Source organism: Quercus lobata, chromosome 2 (assembly GCF_001633185.2).
Source record: "Quercus lobata isolate SW786 chromosome 2, ValleyOak3.0 Primary Assembly, whole genome shotgun sequence".
NCBI lineage: Eukaryota > Viridiplantae > Streptophyta > Magnoliopsida > Fagales > Fagaceae > Quercus > Quercus lobata.
In genome coordinates this window covers 100350973-100368767 of record NC_044905.1, presented here as the reverse complement: position 1 = coordinate 100368767, position 17795 = coordinate 100350973, and the positions used below count along the sequence as shown (strand labels likewise).

General features: G+C 33.0%; 2 protein-coding genes across 2 annotated transcripts; one reads left to right on the top strand and one right to left on the bottom strand.

The window, feature by feature from the left end:
* Positions 1-918: 918 nt before the first annotated feature.
* Positions 919-5625, bottom strand: LOC115974040. The gene is made up of 10 exons (XM_031094265.1): positions 5409-5625; positions 4911-5114; positions 4517-4558; positions 4152-4358; positions 3410-3792; positions 3024-3203; positions 2724-2816; positions 2537-2644; positions 1680-1973; positions 919-1113 (listed from the first exon to the last, which is right to left on the bottom strand). Exons 1-10 carry the CDS (start codon positions 5623-5625, stop codon positions 1087-1089), a joined length of 1755 nt encoding a protein of 584 aa, XP_030950125.1. The 3' UTR covers positions 919-1086.
* Positions 5626-14940: 9315 nt separating this feature from the next.
* Positions 14941-16030, top strand: LOC115963733 (protein DMP3-like). Its single transcript, XM_031082873.1, has one exon. It carries the CDS (start codon positions 15224-15226, stop codon positions 15899-15901), a length of 678 nt encoding a protein of 225 aa, XP_030938733.1. The 5' UTR covers positions 14941-15223; the 3' UTR covers positions 15902-16030.
* The last annotated feature ends 1765 nt before the right edge of the window (positions 16031-17795 follow it).

Genomic DNA, 17795 nt, shown 5'->3' with positions numbered 1-17795 from the left:
AAACCCTACGTTTATGACATTTACAATAAACCCTAACTCATAAAGGGATATAAACTTATTCCATAGTAAAAAAATCAATATTTGGCCCGCACGCATAATTAATAAACCCCATACACATGAACTAAGTGTCAATTAGTTGAATTTTGTAACTCAACTAATTGACATTTTCTAGTATTTCCAATGGAGAAATTTAGGGTTTAAACCTTCATTCCTCTTATAACTATCTATAAAAAATAATAATAATAATAAAAAATAAATAAAAACTCTATGATTATGACATTTACATTAAACCCTAACTCATAAAGGGATATAAACTTATTACATACTAAAAAAATCAATATTTGGCCTGCACGCATAATTAATAAACCCCATACACATGAACTAAGATGCATCAAGCCCAAAAACCAATAACTAATCACAAAGTTGAGGAAAGGCTGTTGAAGAATAACTAAGATAATGTTTCTTCTTAGATTATTTGAAGAATTAAAGTTGCTAATAACATTAGGAATAGAATTTTGTGTTGAAATTGGAGAGTGGTCGTGTCTTAGTAAGTATTAAAAACTTAAGAAAAAAGAAAAAAACAAAGGAAAAAGAAACTAAAAAAATGTACACCCCTTTTTATTTTTTATTTTTTCCCAAATAATATCGTGCTTCTTAAATTTTCATATATTTTAGTAAAACTATTTAGACATGATGTTGCTTAAATATTTTTCAACAAGGGTTGGAATTGTTAAAAATAGTTGTCTGATTAAAAATATTTTGCTATAAAAAAAAGAACGTAAAACGAAAACCAAAAAAAATTAAATACTGTCATGAGGGTCGTAAATATCAGAGAAAAGATATCCTTTCAAAGGAGACTTGAATAAAATTAAAAGCTACTACGTATAAAAATTCGAATGAATTATCTGTGCAGCATTGACAGTTATGAAGTTTATATATGGACCTTATTCATTACATTCTGATCATAATCTTAAAAGAAAACCATATTAATGAAACTTGTTTACAACTCAAGCATTATTATCAACAAAATCCAGTAAGTTCCAATCAATTCAGTAAGACAGTGCTTGCTAAATGGCTCCATTTGTTTCAACCATCACTGCCACTCTGTTCATCCTGCAAACAGAATGAGAATGTAAAAGAAACTGAATTAGGATCTGTACAGTTAAGATTTTGGTTAGTGGCATAACCGCACAAGTGAATAACTAGCAAAGCTAATGTATAATGAAACAGGTTAGTAGACGACCAAGTCACATCTTTAATTGCTTCATAACATAAACAATGTTAGACAATTAGCCATCTTTCATGAAATTGATACATCAAACCACTAAGAATACTTGAGCAAAAATGCAAGAAACAAGTATGAAGCTTTAAAAAAAAAAATGTCCCTATACAGTATACACCACCCATCATTAAGTCAACAATCAGCAAATCGGTACAGATTTACAGGCATGAGAGGCCACATTTCAGAATGTATAGATTGATTCATTCCTCACAGTGTCACAAAATTGAACTAGAAACCCAGAACACATTTTCAGAATGTACAGACTACAGATTGATTCGTTCTTCAAGTTCTTAAAGTCATATTTAATGAACTTGTACAATAAATCTCATTTACTAACACAATTGCATTCACTAATATTCAAAATCAGAGTCTTAACATCCAAAGTATGTCATCTTACTTGCTTCTTGAGGAATCTTTCCATGTATGATGTCATCTTAGTTATCTGTGCTTCCATGCAAGTGTATCTTTGCTCCATGGCCTCCATTTTCTCCACCATCTTACTCATCTCTGCAGTAGCTACCATCTTGGCCTCTGTAAGGCTAGATGTTGAGCCCAATACATCAGAGGGGTTTGGTACCAAGCCATATGTGCGCACGTATCCAGGTTTTTCTTGTCCCATGACTTTAAAGAAGATATCATCCCGGTCATTTGAGGTCTTTGGTTGCTGAGATGCTAATTCACGGAGCTTTGACTGGCATGGAGAAGATTCAAGAGTTCAGATTATAAGTCACCTTGAAAATTACACTTGGGAAAATATACAAAACCCCCATGTGTTATTCAATTAATGGTTTGCTCAAAAAACAATACTACAGGAGGCTAGGTTTTATACAATTAACGGTTTACACAAAAAATAATACCACATGAGGCTAAGTGTTACACTCAAAACTTGAGGGGTTCCATGGTTTATGAAAACCACAAAGGGGTTTTGTGTAATTTTTCCATTACACTTGAATCACCAGTGATTTTGTTATTGTGCCTTTTGACTAACTTGATTTATAAAATGTTCACTTTGCCTGCTATTGTTAAGCCTGATATGTTTTCTCTTATCCTATTTCTGGTTGGTTGGAGAGTGATGAGGACTCTTCTCCACTCTCCTCATCTACCTCTATTCCTAACACACAGCAATTTTAACAAAATGCATAACATAATGAAGCACTAGCAGGCAGAATAACACTTTGAGATAGAAAAGGCAAACTCGTGCCAAAACTTAGATTGGTAAAATACAAGTTACTTTAAAAAGTAAATAAAACATACAATTTTGGCTGCTGCTTCCTCATTAACAGGTTTCCCATCTTTATGTGTGTGGGTTAATATATACATCTCATCCCTAGTTGGCTCCTCCCCATTTGGCCTCTTCTCCCTCTGACCTCACATAGAGAACAAGTTATAGTACATTATGGACCACACAGAGCCAATAAAAATTTACAAAAATATAAGTTACCTCCTCCTCACGTAACCTCGCATAGCTCTTCCTCCCTAAAGTATGCACATCCTTCATCTTTGCGCGGCAAGCCTTATTTATAGCAGTTCGCACCTACGAAGTTTGATCTATAAATTATCACATTTCCAAATTTCATCTGGAAAGTAGAGTAAAAGATTAATTGAATGTTTAACTCACGTCTCAAAATGTGAATGTCAGTCTTGGGCCAAGCATTCAGACCACCAAAACAATACAAAACAAACCAAACAAACAAACAAGCAAACAAACAAAAAAAACCTTTGGCCAGCATGTAGAATATACCTTTTCCCTTTCAGAGTTCCAGTGGGATATGAGGATCGGCCATTGATGCGGAAGGACCCTCCTATCACGGTGCCTTAGTTGCTCATATTTAGCCTTTACTAAGGACTTAAAGCTCCTCCATTTTGTTGCAAGAGACTTAATGACCCAACTTTTCCCCTTCGGATCAATGTTGAACCTTGACTATAGCACAAAAGGAAAGCATTCAATTACATAACACAGCAAAATGAACTTATATATGCCTGAGCTATCTTATAAGTTGGATACTCTTTTTGAGATGGTTTAGGACTAAAACTTATTGATGTAACTTAGGTACATTTCCTTCTGAAAACCTAAGGAACTGTATGTAAGTTTCATTTACTTAAAAAAGAAAAACTTTTTGGTAGTACCTGGACAATCTGCCACATATCCTCTTTGGCTGCATAAGGTACAGCCTTCCAGCTGACATAAGTAAGGGGTGCAATGTAGCCATTCCGTGCTATGGTACCCATGAAACTGCTGAGCTTGGCAGCCTCACGGCCAATGGGCTGCCCAAATCTGTTGATTGAAACATCTATTCGCTCACCATCAGACAAGTCCCACAAGAAGCGGCATCGTGCAGGGCCTCGACACCTCTTTTTCCTAGGCTTGCACACTGACTTGCATGGTTGGTTGTGGCATTCTGGGGCCTCCTGAATCTGCTGCTGTGAACCAGGATTGTTGATCACAGGACCTGATGGACAACTTGACTTATAATTACTGCACCCCATGACAGAGTTTGTAGGTGATTGTCCTACATAAAATAGTAAGGAAATATCGATATTAGCTACAAAATTAATTCCTATATAATGAGAGCCAGGTCCTCATTGTTTACATATATTCAAGTTTGTCTTAAATCCTGGTTGTATAAACTAGCAGACATTTTAAGTAACATAACCAAGTGGAAATGAAAACAAGATACCTATAATGCTGTTTGGAAAATTTTAATTAGATGCTTCATAGATCAACTTGTTCCTTGGATAGATAAATAAGCAGATAAAGATAAAATAGTACTAAAATAAGGAACTATAATGAATAAGTTTATACAACATAAATATTAGTATGTTAAATACTAAACAGATAGCAAGTTAAAGGATTTATCATCTAGCATACCTCCAGTGTCAGCCTGAGGATGGGAGGGCTGGGCTTGGCAAGTCGTCTGCTGCGGCTGCTGTAAATGATATGACTGGTTGAAACTTAGTATGGGCTGCTGTGGCTTAGGCTGGCAGTGTTTGTTGATCATCGGACCCACCGGATGATTCAGCATGTAATTTTTTCTCCTCAAGCCATGATCCCTATGAGGTGGTAAGTGAGATTGTCCTACAATGGATAAAAAGCCAATCAATAAAAATTTCAAAATAGATATCTTAATATTGAAATTGGAGACGAACATATAATCCAAATGTATGACTGAAAAGTTACATATAATTTATATTCAACTGGCATTGAAGAGGATTTATATTTGACATGTAACTCACCTGCACAATCATTTGTATAGCCTGCATGAGGTGGTGAGTTTGCTACAAGAGTGAAAAAAAGACCAATCAGTAACAGTTACAACAGGAATACGTATATAATGTCAATAAGAATCTCACAATGCCAAATGCAACAGACAAAACAGTACCTTTCATAAAGCAACTGACAAAAACAAGATCGGAGTATGTAGTTATGATACTGGTTACCATGGCCCGAATTGTGGGCCTGTGTCAGCAAAAGTATAACGAATATGCAGATTGATACTGTCATAGGAGTTGTAATATCAATTTTGAAGAGATAAAGCATTAATCTATATATAATTAATAACATATTACATAGATTGAAAGCTTAAAGAAACAATCATCCCTGATATGAAGAATTAAGTGCATCGCATACCTATGCTACCGATATCACTGCCAGCCTGTGGTTGGGAGGCCTGTGGTTGGCTAATGCTTTGTGGCAGCTTCTGCGAGTGACATGGTTCGTTTTTGATCAATTGGGGCTGGGACTGGTTGGGTCCGCCAATCATGTGGCCCTCTGGATATTTAGCCACGTATTTTTTGCGCCTTGTGTCATACCGCATAGGAGGTAGTGAATGTCCTACCAAAGAATGGATCCCAATACCATTAACAGATACAAAATAGATATCTAAATAATGGAATGCTCATGATTCATATACATGTTTCGAAATTCACGGTGATCCTTTATGTATCAACAATCACACACACAACACTTAAGATTATAATTATTTACAAAGAAATCAGCTAAGATGTGAACTTCTAAAAATTAGTGTAGTCAAAAGAATCAAATGCATTAATGAGAACTAGCAAAAACTGGTATAGTCATGTGAAAAGTGTACATAAATGAGAAATAGCATAAACATGAAACTCTTACCATTGGTCTTTTGAGTTGGTTCACAGTACAAATTAGCTGCTATCCAGTGCTTCATGAATTTCTTCTTCACACTTGTCATAAGTTCCAAAACATAATCACCTTTGTAATTATACTTGCACCAATGTCTCCAAATGAGTTGTACATCCTTATATACATCCTCAGAATTCAAATACTTCGAACCATTTTGAAGATTGCTGTATATTGTTCCAAAATCCATTGGTGTATCTATGACATTGACGTAATCCTGGTTCCAACCACCAAACCAAAAAAAGGAAAAAAGGAAATAAGGATTAGGACATGAAAACATATAGTACTTCGTAAAATAATTTCTAAGTTACTGTATACGATACTTTATGACTTCAGGAAGCATAATGGAATTTTAAAAACCATGAGATTTAGTTAAGAATATACTCTTTTCTTCCAATTACATGATAGTTACAAAAAGACTCTTTCTTTTTAATACATGACAGTTACAAAAGGCTGACAAGGGAGATGGGATAACAAGCTACACACAGAACTTGTAGATCTTTAAGAAGGGAATAAACAAACAAATGCATTGCCCTCATATGTTATTGAATCAAACTTTAGAAGAAATAATCCACTTCAAACTCATCAAGGATGAATAGCTAGTGATGAGTGATTAAAAATCGACAAGAGCTCCTATTTTCTTGGCTACATTATATCTTCAGCACCAGAGTTCAAAGACAGATGCATATTCAGGTGTAAGGCCTAATTAACCTCTATATCTCACAATACAAAGAGATGAATAATTTAATTGTCTATCCTGCAATTTCCTCCTTACTTAAGGGCAGACTGAAGCATTGTTCCTTAGCACCATCTATGCATGCCGAAAAATATACTTACAAAACGTGTCACTTACAGATGTTCCCAAAGCAGCCGGATCTGCTGGAACATTGAAAGGTTTAGCCTCGTCCATTTTCATAACCTTGATAATCACCTAGAAATAAACAATTGGAAACAACAACAACAAAGTCTAACTAAGCATATCAAAAAAAATAAATAAATAGAAATAGCAACCATAGGCTTTGTTAGGTTATCATTCTACAAAAAATTTCTATCTTTTCAAGAAAAAGTTTTCTTTTTCTAAAATTATTTACATGAAAAGCAACAAATCTATCAATCAAACTACTAATCAAATATACTACCTAATAAAATTTTTAAACAGAAACGCATTACAAAAATTTCCATCATACCATTAAGGCAGCACATAATTCTTGCTCATTATATCGAGGATCCTCATGGATCGACTTTCTCTCTTTTTTGTATCCACTTGAAGATACCAAGCCCCTTGAAGACTTAGGCTGCGAGTAATCATCACTTTTCCTGGACAATTTCACCCTCTTTAGCTTCCCTTTACTAGGCCAATTAACCAATTTCTGCACTGGCCTCTCCATTGACTCATCCGAAGACTCATAACTACTATATTCAGAACTCATATCTTCAGAGCTACATGACCAATTGCTGTCGCTCCCAGTTAAATAATTAGAGGAAAATGCACCACCATCCATTTCAGTGTCAATTTCTTCATTGCCTCTGCCCTCACAATCCCTATCAAATTCATCATTATCTTCAGGATTTTCATCATCAAATTTCTCACACGCTTCTTTGTTCTTGGTAACTACAGAGGGCCTTTTTGTCTTGGTACCGTTCTTTCTAAACATACGCCTGCGTTTCATGTTCTATCCACAAAGATGCTTCACATACAAATATTTGTTAGGCCACACCCACACACCAAAAAAAGGAAGAAAGAAAAAAGAGCTTAAATTACTGAACTAGAAGCAAAAATTTATGAGATTTCACAAGCAACAAAAAATGAGCTCTAGATTACTGCACTACAGATAGGAAAAAAAAAAACTTCATGAGCTTTCATAAGCAACAGAAAATCAAGTGCAGTAACCATAAACAAAAGAAGTTGAAAATTGAGCTTTGAATATATTACTGAATAAAATGTATCCCTATGTCACATTTCAACTTCTTTAGAGCCAGTTCAATCACCATATGATGCTACAAGCAAAATAAAATTTACTACTTTTTTGACCACTTGTTGATGAGATGGCAAATTATGACTAGTACAACATCACTTAATTTCAAGTGAATGACACTACTTTTATAGTTACTAATTATAATCAATCACCTCAATAGTTCTAAAAACTAAAAAAAAATTGTGAAATTGTGTCATTAAATTCATAAATTGGCAAAAGATCATACCTTATGCACAAAACTCTTAACTCAGAGAGACCTTGGTGATGCAAATACTTGAAAGAGGAAGAGGTGCTTGGAAAGTTTGAGGTTTTGGGGGATATTTAAGGCTTTGAAATGTGAAGAGACAGACATGCGAATGGTCCGATGATGATGATTGATGTGCATGATAATTAATTAGTACAGAGCTGGTAAAATGGCTTCTTCGTTAACCGTGCGGTAGAGGTGCATGTATATGAGATGTGATTTCATGTCGTGTCTTCAACTTCTTGCATGTCACTCTCTCTTCAACTTCCATTTGTAGAGCTGTTTGTCTTCCCGCCAATCACCATGGTTTTGCTACGACAAAATTACTGACATGTGTCATGCTATTATTAATGTCACAAACTTTAAAGTGCATAATAGTTTTAAAATTAATATACTTTATAAGGGTCTGATAGGACATACATTAATAAATCAATTTTTGATAGGACATATATTAATAAATCAAAACTTTTTTAATTTTCGATAAACTTTTTTCAATATTGGTTTACTATTGTGTGCCCTTATGGTACAGTAAAATCCATTTTCTAAATCACAAATTTTATTTATTCATATAATAAAAAAATTTTAAAAGTCACCAATATATATATATATATATATATGCACTCAAGATGCGAAAATGCTTTTTTTGTTATATGAGTTTTTAGAAATTGATACGTGTGTTAATTTGAAGTGTGCGTTTGGAACGCATGAAAAACGTGTTTTCCTACGTTTTGTGTTTAAATAGTGGGTCTTGTGCACTATTCGTAAGACCCGCAAGAACTTTTTTCAGTACTAAAAACTTTAAAACTGGGTCCCACAATACTATTCACACATTTAAAAATTATTTTGCTATAGTGTTTTCAATTTTCAATTTTCAGCAATAAGCGATATCCAAACAGACTCTAAAAATGACCTACATTGATCAGTTTGTATATGATTGTGTAAATTTACAAGTTTGCTACAATAACCGTGTAAATTTACAAGTTTGCTATAGTAACCTTGTGTTGTTTGTAAAAACAATAATTGATAGATAAATAATATTCAAATTTTCATTTAAAAAATCACATATCATGTAAATTAGAGTTTACCATAAAATTAGAGAATAGTGGAGAGATATTAACTTAATGATGCTTTAAAGTAGTCTTATAACATGAGAATAATTTTGTAATACCCCACACACTTTTATTTGAGGTTATTATTAAATTTTCTTTTAAATATAATTGATGGGCCATAGTTATTCTTTTTATTAGTAACTACAATCCGCTATCCCATTAAGCTCACATCTCTAATACGAACTATAGGGTAGAGGAAGAGACCGTTACGGTTTTCATGGAAAGGGTTTTATCAAAGAGGCTAAGAGATTTTCCTTGGAGTTTAAAGCACATACAAGTGAAGAGGCAATCAGATTGTTCAAGGTATGATTTCTCACCATTAGAAACAAGAATTAAAAGTTTATAAGGTTATCTTAGAATTAGTTGTGATGTTAGATTGTTCAGAAGTTTGATTTTGGTCCTAAAATTCTACTTATATTTTACGGTTAGATTTGCCGCTATGTATCCATGAACAAAGGTATTATTACATTCTCATTAGGATATATATATATATATAGTTTTGGGCCACCATGTGCAATCCATGAACTAAGTCATGGATTAAGATATTATTCATGGAGATGGCCTTCACGTGTTCATCAGAGTTATATAATAAAATTCTAGGTTGCCCACTATGTGAACAAGCTGTGGATTACAAATATCTATTTAGGTATATGGCTCTTACATTTTCATTGGGGTTTTATATTAAATCCTAGGTCAATGAAATTTTTGGCTACTGCCTTCCTCGTGGCAATATGAGTTTCGATTAATATAAGGGAATATTATTGGTTAGAGCATCATTGGTTAGAGAAACTTTAATTTAGTGTTAAAAGTGTTATTAGTTCAGCAAAGTATAATCCTAGTGAGTCCATTTGTATAGTTCTATAAGCTTTATATTTTGTAGAAGATATTAAGAGTGCGTTTGGATTGGGCGTTTTCTGCCCAATCCTGCGTTTGCGTTTTTTTTTTTTTTTTTTTTTTTTTCACGCGTTTTGGGGCGTTTTGGGTGTTGCGGCTACTGTTCATGCACTGTTCAATGAACAGTAGCCGCAAACTTTGACTTTTCAAATTTTTTTGGACCAATCACAGCACATCGTGTACTGTTCACGGACCCACAAATTTCACTTTTCAGCAACTTTTTCATTAAAAATGGGTCCCACGATACTATTCACACATTTAAAAATTATTTCGCTACAGTGTTTTTCAGTTTTCAGTTTCAGTTTTCAGTTTTCAGCTGTATCCAAACGGACCCTAAGTATATTTCCATGATTGATTATAGGTCCTGTTTAAGAGTATTTTGAGACTATTTGAAGGGTGTTTCAGCTGGACTTTCAGAGTGATTCAAGTGATATAAGTAATTATATATAATATGCACAAGTTTTATTCTTTAGGTTCTTAGAAGTTAAAAGATTTTCAAAAGTTATGTTTTTAAAGCTTACGTTTTCTAAAGTTTATCAAAAGCATTATTTTTACATCGTTGAAAGAGAAACTTCGACTTTTAGACAATGTTTTAAATAGAAACTTCGAATTTTAAATAATGTTTTGAATGTCCAAATCTCATTTAAAAGATGATTTCTAAACTAAACTATTTTCAAAAAATAATTGAGTTTCAAAGTAAGTTTTCTAAAAAGGTTCTTGTCCTTTAAGTTTGTTTAAAACCAAGTGATTTCAAAATCATATTCTTATTTTTCAAATGGTATTTAAGACGTTTCTTTTAGCAAAATGGGGTTTTCAAACTTACTCAAGAATTGTAAAAAAATTATTTATATAAACTCTTCAGTCCTTATTCATTTCCTAAGAGAGTCAAGCATCCTTTGATTTATGTTCAATTCGATATTGTGATATTTGCTATGTCTTTATATTTGGAATAATTGTTAATATTAAAAAAATTATTCTATTTTGTATATTTTCTATTTTGTATATTTTCTATTTTGTGATATGTGACTCAAAATGAATGTTTTTAGAATTGATCAGTAAAATGTGTAAATCCGCTCATAGGATTGTATATGAGAATATGTGTTGATCTCTCACCAGCAGGGGTTAGATGTTGGTATCCGCTTACAGGATTGTATGTGAGAATATGTGATATGTATATGTGACACTGTGCTCTGATGAATTATGTGTATGTGTTTTCTAATAATTTTAAGATGTGATTACATATGTATTAAGTGATTCATTATATGTTTTGGAATAATCATTTCTGATATCATTGAATGAGTTTGTGAAAAATCAAAATACTCGTGCTTTGCTTGACTCTATTCAGTTGTGTATTCTATATAATTACTTACTAGATGTGTGACTCACCCCATCAATTACTATTTTTCAGATTAAAGTGTAGTTGGGAATATAGAACTTTTGGATCGCTTTGTAAGATGCAAGGTAGAGCATGGAAGTTGTAGGCGACTTCAGTATTACTTGAAAACTTATAAAATTTTAGTTACCTTTATTTTGTAATTTATGTTTTATATAGTGGAGATTATTTCCAATATGTGGAGTATAGATTTTTTTTTTTGTAAGAGGTTTTTAAGAGTATTGTTTCTTTGAAGTATTAATTTAGTTTGGACTAATTATGTTTATAGAGTTATATAAGTTTAGCAAGTTAGTCATGCATCTAAATTCATGTTCCATGGGTTTGGGTTGTGACAAATTTACTATCAATTCATAAGTTTTTAGATGGTGGGTTAAGGCGTGGACCATGTCATTGTATTGAGACATTACACGTGTTTATGGAATTTCCGGTGAAGTAGACTATCAACATTATGCGTGCTGCCCCTACATACAACAACCTAGCCACCTTGCTAATTGTCCTTTCAAGCCTACACCACTTGAAGAATCTAAAGCTCTCAATAGTACTTTTCTTTTACTCAAAAATATAGTATATACAAGAATATATTATTTTTATACACTATTTATCTTATCAAAAAAATATATACATTAATATTTGTTATTGGAGGTTTCCAATTACACTTGATCAGCGCAAATCCTATGATGTTTGTTTATTCTTTACCTTTAAGTCAAATAACACATTTTGATAAGCAGGGTAATTTTGTTACTCGTAACCTTACGAGATATGCTAGACATGTTAGCGGTATCTCTGTGTAGATAGAGGATGTTTTACCACCAATCAACTTTATTCTTGTAGCCAATTTTAAGTTTTTTCTTTAAATGCAAGTATCTTCTTCTCAAAAAAAAAAAAAAAAAAACCACACACACACATTTTGATGTTTCTTATTAATGGAGATATTTATAATTTGAACTTCCCCTCCCCCTCTTAAAATATTATCTAACCAATTTGGTCAAACTCTCCAACACTTGTGTAAAAAAGCAAGTTGCAAGTTGTGAAAATTTTCATAATTTTTTTTTTTGTAATATCTCTCTGGCGGTTTACATTTGATATTCACGAGTGAACACTCTTTTTAAAGGAAATTGAAATATCTACAGTCAGACCAACATTCACTTTGATAGGACCATCGAATTTAAGGGTCAAACTTGGTTAGATATTGCATTTTGCTATAAAACTTCTAGATTTGGCTTAATTTGACTATTTTAACTAGTTGTCTTTCCGACTCAAATTTGATTTTTCTCGATTTTCATGTCTATTCGAAGAAAAAATATATTATTATAGCTAGAGAGGGTAAAAGGGGTAGTGATACCGACAAATCAAATTAGAGTCCTATACAAGCATTAAATAGAGATCAAATGAAATCTTAAACGTACAGTTTAATCTAGTTTTATACGGAATTATGATTAACAAAACTGAGGGAAACACTAATATTTGGCTTCCCGGGTTGGATTTGGCAGGGGAAATACATTAATACATACACCTGTTATATATCAGCAATATTTAAAGATTTTGTGTTGTTTAGATACTTCAAGTAAGCATTGAGCCAAAAAATAAAATATAATTACGAAACTGTATATAGTATATACATGCCAGTGCCATCCAGCTTTAATTAAGAATATCCGAATCCTAGTACCACAAACAAAAACTTTTCAAGCTCATCTAGATTTAAGAATGACTTAACTTGAGAGAAGTGATAATCTTTCGTAGAGTATAATACCTTCTTTTTCTTTTCTTTTTTTTTATAAACCGTATAGTATATTACTTTATTCCTCCAGCCCCAAGAAAAAACAAATTTTATATATCCATACAAATATAATGGAGCCTGCAACTTTGGAATCGTTTACCAATTTTTTTAAGAAAAAAAAAAAGTGAAAGCCCCATTATATTATTCTGACACGTTGATGAATAAAAAATTATCACTTAGAAAAAGAATTCTGGGCCTCCCCAAATTTCTGTACTACACCTTTTTTTGACGGAGAAATGGAATACATTACACCTTTATTAATTGTATGGGTTGACAAAGAAAATATTAAAATGTCTTTTTGAATATACATCATTATAAGTTTTTTTTTAAAGGTATTTTCTTATTTTTTGTGTATATTAAAAATATTTAATATTCTAAAAAAAAATCAATTTTATACTAGTCTTTGAGTATGTGCGTTCTATTTTTTGGATAAGGGTTAATTTAGAACATTTGTTATAATTTGGGATTACTACATTTTTTAATTAAAAAAAAATCTAAAGATATAATCTATATATATAATAATAGGTGAAGCAGAGAGAAAATCCAATTAGATTTCAATTGGATTCTCAATTTTGCGCCACTTGTCCTAACCAAAACTCAAAAAAAAAATAAATTAGATTATAAATTTGACTTCAATTTTGTGTCATGTATCTTATCTAAATTTTCTAATTTTTGTGCCCAAATAAATGATGCATTAACATTTAACACAGAAGCCAATAAAACCACAATAATAATGCTCATTGGCCTAAGCAAAAACATCTTACCTGCACACTTTCATGGAGATTATAAATTGGACTCCAATTTTGTGTCATGTATCTTATCTAAATTTTCTAATTTTTGTACCCAAATAAATGATGCATTAACATTTAACACGGAAGCCAAGAAAACCACAATAATAATACTCATTGGCCTAAGCAAGAACATCTCACCTGCACACTTTTATGGGTGATCTCAATAGAGTCTGGAGCTCTTCTAATCCCACAACCAGAACCAAGGAGTCCAACGAGAAAGACTATAAAAGTAAAACATCATCTCCTCCTAATTCCATATCTTCATCCCATGTTTCCTCCTCTCTCAACCTCTACCAACTAGATCCACACACTGCCCTCTCCTCCTCCTTACGGATTTTTTAGAGCAAGGCCGGGTTCAAACACAATGTTCAATCCCACTCTTCCTTGCTTCACACTCTCATACATTAGCGCTTCATTGGCGCCTCCAAGAAGATTCCAAGCTCAATGATTAGTTCTTATTTTTTAATAGTTTTTAGTGTGTCTGGATTAAGATTTTGTTAATTTGTTAAAAGTGACAAAAATATAATCATATATATTATATTAAGTTGAAGTTCAATTTTAGAATTCAAATTGATTTCTAATTGTAGTTTAATTTTGTGCTATGTGTCCAATTTGATTTTTAAATGTTGGTGTTAAGTTACTTCCATTCATAATGCTCAATGTGGAAATTGAATCTACTAAGATAAACATCTTATCATCACAATTGTTAATATTTCCGTGCGTAAGCACGGACTACATGCTAGTGAGTATTATGTGTGATGAAGTAATTTTTCAGAGGCTAGGTATGATTAACCATTATCTTTTAGCTTGTCATATGTTCTCTCTTTCTACTTTTATTTCTTTTATTAATTAATGACTGCATATTTATGAATACCTTAAATAAACCATCGCCACTCATTCCTGATAACGTGAATATTCCAACGGACCCTTCCCTACCAAATCCTTGAATTTTCGTCACGCTTTTTTTAGTTACCAGAAGATTGGTTCCTCCGCGTGTTTGGTCTGCGATGTTAGGTAACCTCTTTTTCTCGAAGGACAAATTGAAAATGTCAAACTTGATGTGCACGACTTCAGTCTTTACCATATAATATATACCCCATAACGTCACGCATGTGAAAACGAGTTCTTCACCTATTAAGCAAAAACGAGTCTATCCTTCAAAGTTGGAAAAAAAAAAACATTTTATAATCCGGCACATGTACAAGGAAGTCGTCAACCTATGCATAGACTTGACAAATAGGAAACAGCATGGAAATAACAGCCTTCCAAGACAAGAAAATATGCAACACCTAACCCCTACAATGTTTTCCATCGAACTCAAAATCTATCTATATAAGTGTCCCCAAGAACCCCACAACCATTTCTAGCTACTCCCCCTTCTCCAAAACTCTCAAAAAAATTCCTTAATTCATCTTCTCTCATTACACACCAAACTATATCTAGATCGATACAGATCAAGAAGTCATATCATCAGCACCACCACCACACCATCATCAGCTATAAGGAAAAAAAAAGGTTTGTAACAATTGTGACAATCTCATCAAATTGAAAATCTCATATCATCATCGCCACCAAAATAACCATTATCTATTTTGAAACCCAAAATGTCTACACCTACAATTAGATCAAGACCTACCGTGCCCACGAAGGAACCATCAATAAAGGCCTCCGACTCCGCAACCCCCAATGTTGACCAAGACGCCCTAAACCCCTCACTACAACGCCAACCATCTAAACAACAACGAGCAACACAAAGCCTAACAAGCACGGTAGCCAACCTAGCCAACCTCCTCCCCACGGGGACTCTTCTAGCATTTCAACTTCTCATGCCAGTCTTCACACAAAATGGATCATGTGACTCCGCCACACGCGCCATGACGCTTGTCCTCCTCGCCCTCCTTGCCCTCTCATGCTTCCTCGCTTCCTTCACTGACAGTGTCAAGAACTCGGATGGACAAGTCTACTATGGCCTTGCCACCTCCAAAGGGTTGTGGCTGTTTGATTGTCCAGACCTTACTTTTAAAGCCTCGGCAGCAGCTGATGTAAATAAGAAAAGAGAGTTTCGTGATTGGCTACATGCAGTTGTATCTGTATTGGTGTTTGGTGCTGTGGCTTTGAGAGATAAGAATGTTGTGCAATGCTTTTACCCAACGCCTGGGAAGGAGACTCAAGAGGTTCTAAACATTGTTCCAATTGGTATTGGGATCATTTGCAGCTTGTTGTTTACAGTAATTCCCACCACAAGGCATGGCATTGGTTACCCTGTTACACCTGGCAAATAATTCTTCATTTTTTTTCTATAATTATTTTTATTTTCTTGACCATTTTAATTTTGTATACTTGCTTTAGTTGGAAGAAAGTGTAAGAGATACGATTACTTTGTTTCATTAACAACAATAAAAATTAGTTCAACTAATTGAATTTTGTTAAAGTGTTCTTGTCCTTGTTTTATATATATATTTGTCCTTCATAAGTTTGGCTGACTTTGAGTTACTTTGTTTATGGTCAACTAGGAACGTGGGGGAAAAGAAATCATTAAATTGCATTTTGCCTGTAACAAATAAAAAATCAGCCAACTATTCCACAAGGAAATTATCAGTCAAAATAATGAGATGATACACCTCCAAATTAATCGGGTCAAATGTTGTCTACAACACACATTTCCATTTTTTAAAATGATAAATTAGTTCCCACTTCCCGGTTCAATTTATTATTTAATGAGCCACTTGTTAATTTTTTACTAGTGAAATCTTTCTTACTGCATTTCTTGCTATAATTAACAATGTTTAAAGATATAGCTATGCACCAATTACATCATACTATATCAGTAAGCGTGAAGAAAATAAAATTGATGTCCTCAAAACTTCTTGAAATATTTTTGTGTTATTTGAATCATTGGAAGAAGCTGAAGACTAATAAGAGGTATGCATTATCAAGCAGTGCAAGAAAGGGGTTATTCTTATCCAACCCCACATGAAGAAGCAGTTTCTGTAGCTTCAATGGCGCAACAGAATCTAGTGACAAAGAATCTCAAGGCACAAGCTTTGGCAGTACTACCGATTCTCAATACAATCCTAGTGATGTAGAAACCGATAGTACAAGCTCTAGTGGTACTGATGATTCAAACAACAACGTGGCACAGAGCGATAATGAATGTGATGTTGCAAGCTCAAGTGAAAATGATTCTCATAACACAACTTCATTTGGTGGTGATTTACGTGAGAAATCCAAGAGAGCAATTAGGAGACCATCCTACCTAAAAGATTACCTTCTCTATCAATAGATGGAATTTACTAGTGTCATGCTATGTTCTTTAGATCCTCTGCCTTTTGCACCAACCAAATAATGCTTTCATTTTTTATTTTTTTTATTTTTTACCCTTTGATTTTTTGGAAGGGTTGTACATCATCATACACAAGGCATATAATTGTACATATTTTAATCTATCAATTTTTAATGGAAAAATAACACTTTTAATTATTTTTAGAAAGGGAAGTTCTATATATCATCTTCCTTGCTTTTGTTTGTTTAGTTTGAATGAAAGAAAGTGAAGGAAACAGAATTGTTTGTTTTAGTAAAAAGATAAATTAATTAAATCATTTTGTTTCTCTCAGAATCTAAATGTTGTCCTTTTAAAAAAAAAAATAATTTAAAATCCCTTTACAAATTTTGGACTGTTTGTAGTAAATTAGAATCTTGATTCGATATTCTATGACGAGCGGAAAAGAATTGCATCTTCCAATTAGGACCAATTCTAACGGATGAAATTTTAGCTAAATCGTTGAATACAACAAACAGTGTTTTTTTTTTTAGAAGATAGAAACAGTTAAAATAACTAAATAATACTCAATGACTTGAAAAGTAGAGTTGTCCATATGTTAAAAAATATGACAATAAATCTTGTTTTTAGTCTAAAATTGGGAAATAAGAATAATAACTAGTTGTCGAGTAAAAGCTATACAGATCATCACATTCAGCATATCAATTCTTCTTCATAAAATGATAAAAGCATGCTATCTAGTTAGGTGATTGTGAATATTCAAGGGAAAAAAGTTAGGTGATTGTGAAAGAACAGAAATTTGCTCCTATTTGTTGCTATCTACTTTGGATTCTTTGAACACAAATTTCACTCCCTATGTAATTTTTTCTATTCAAAATTAAAAGAATTGCATTTTC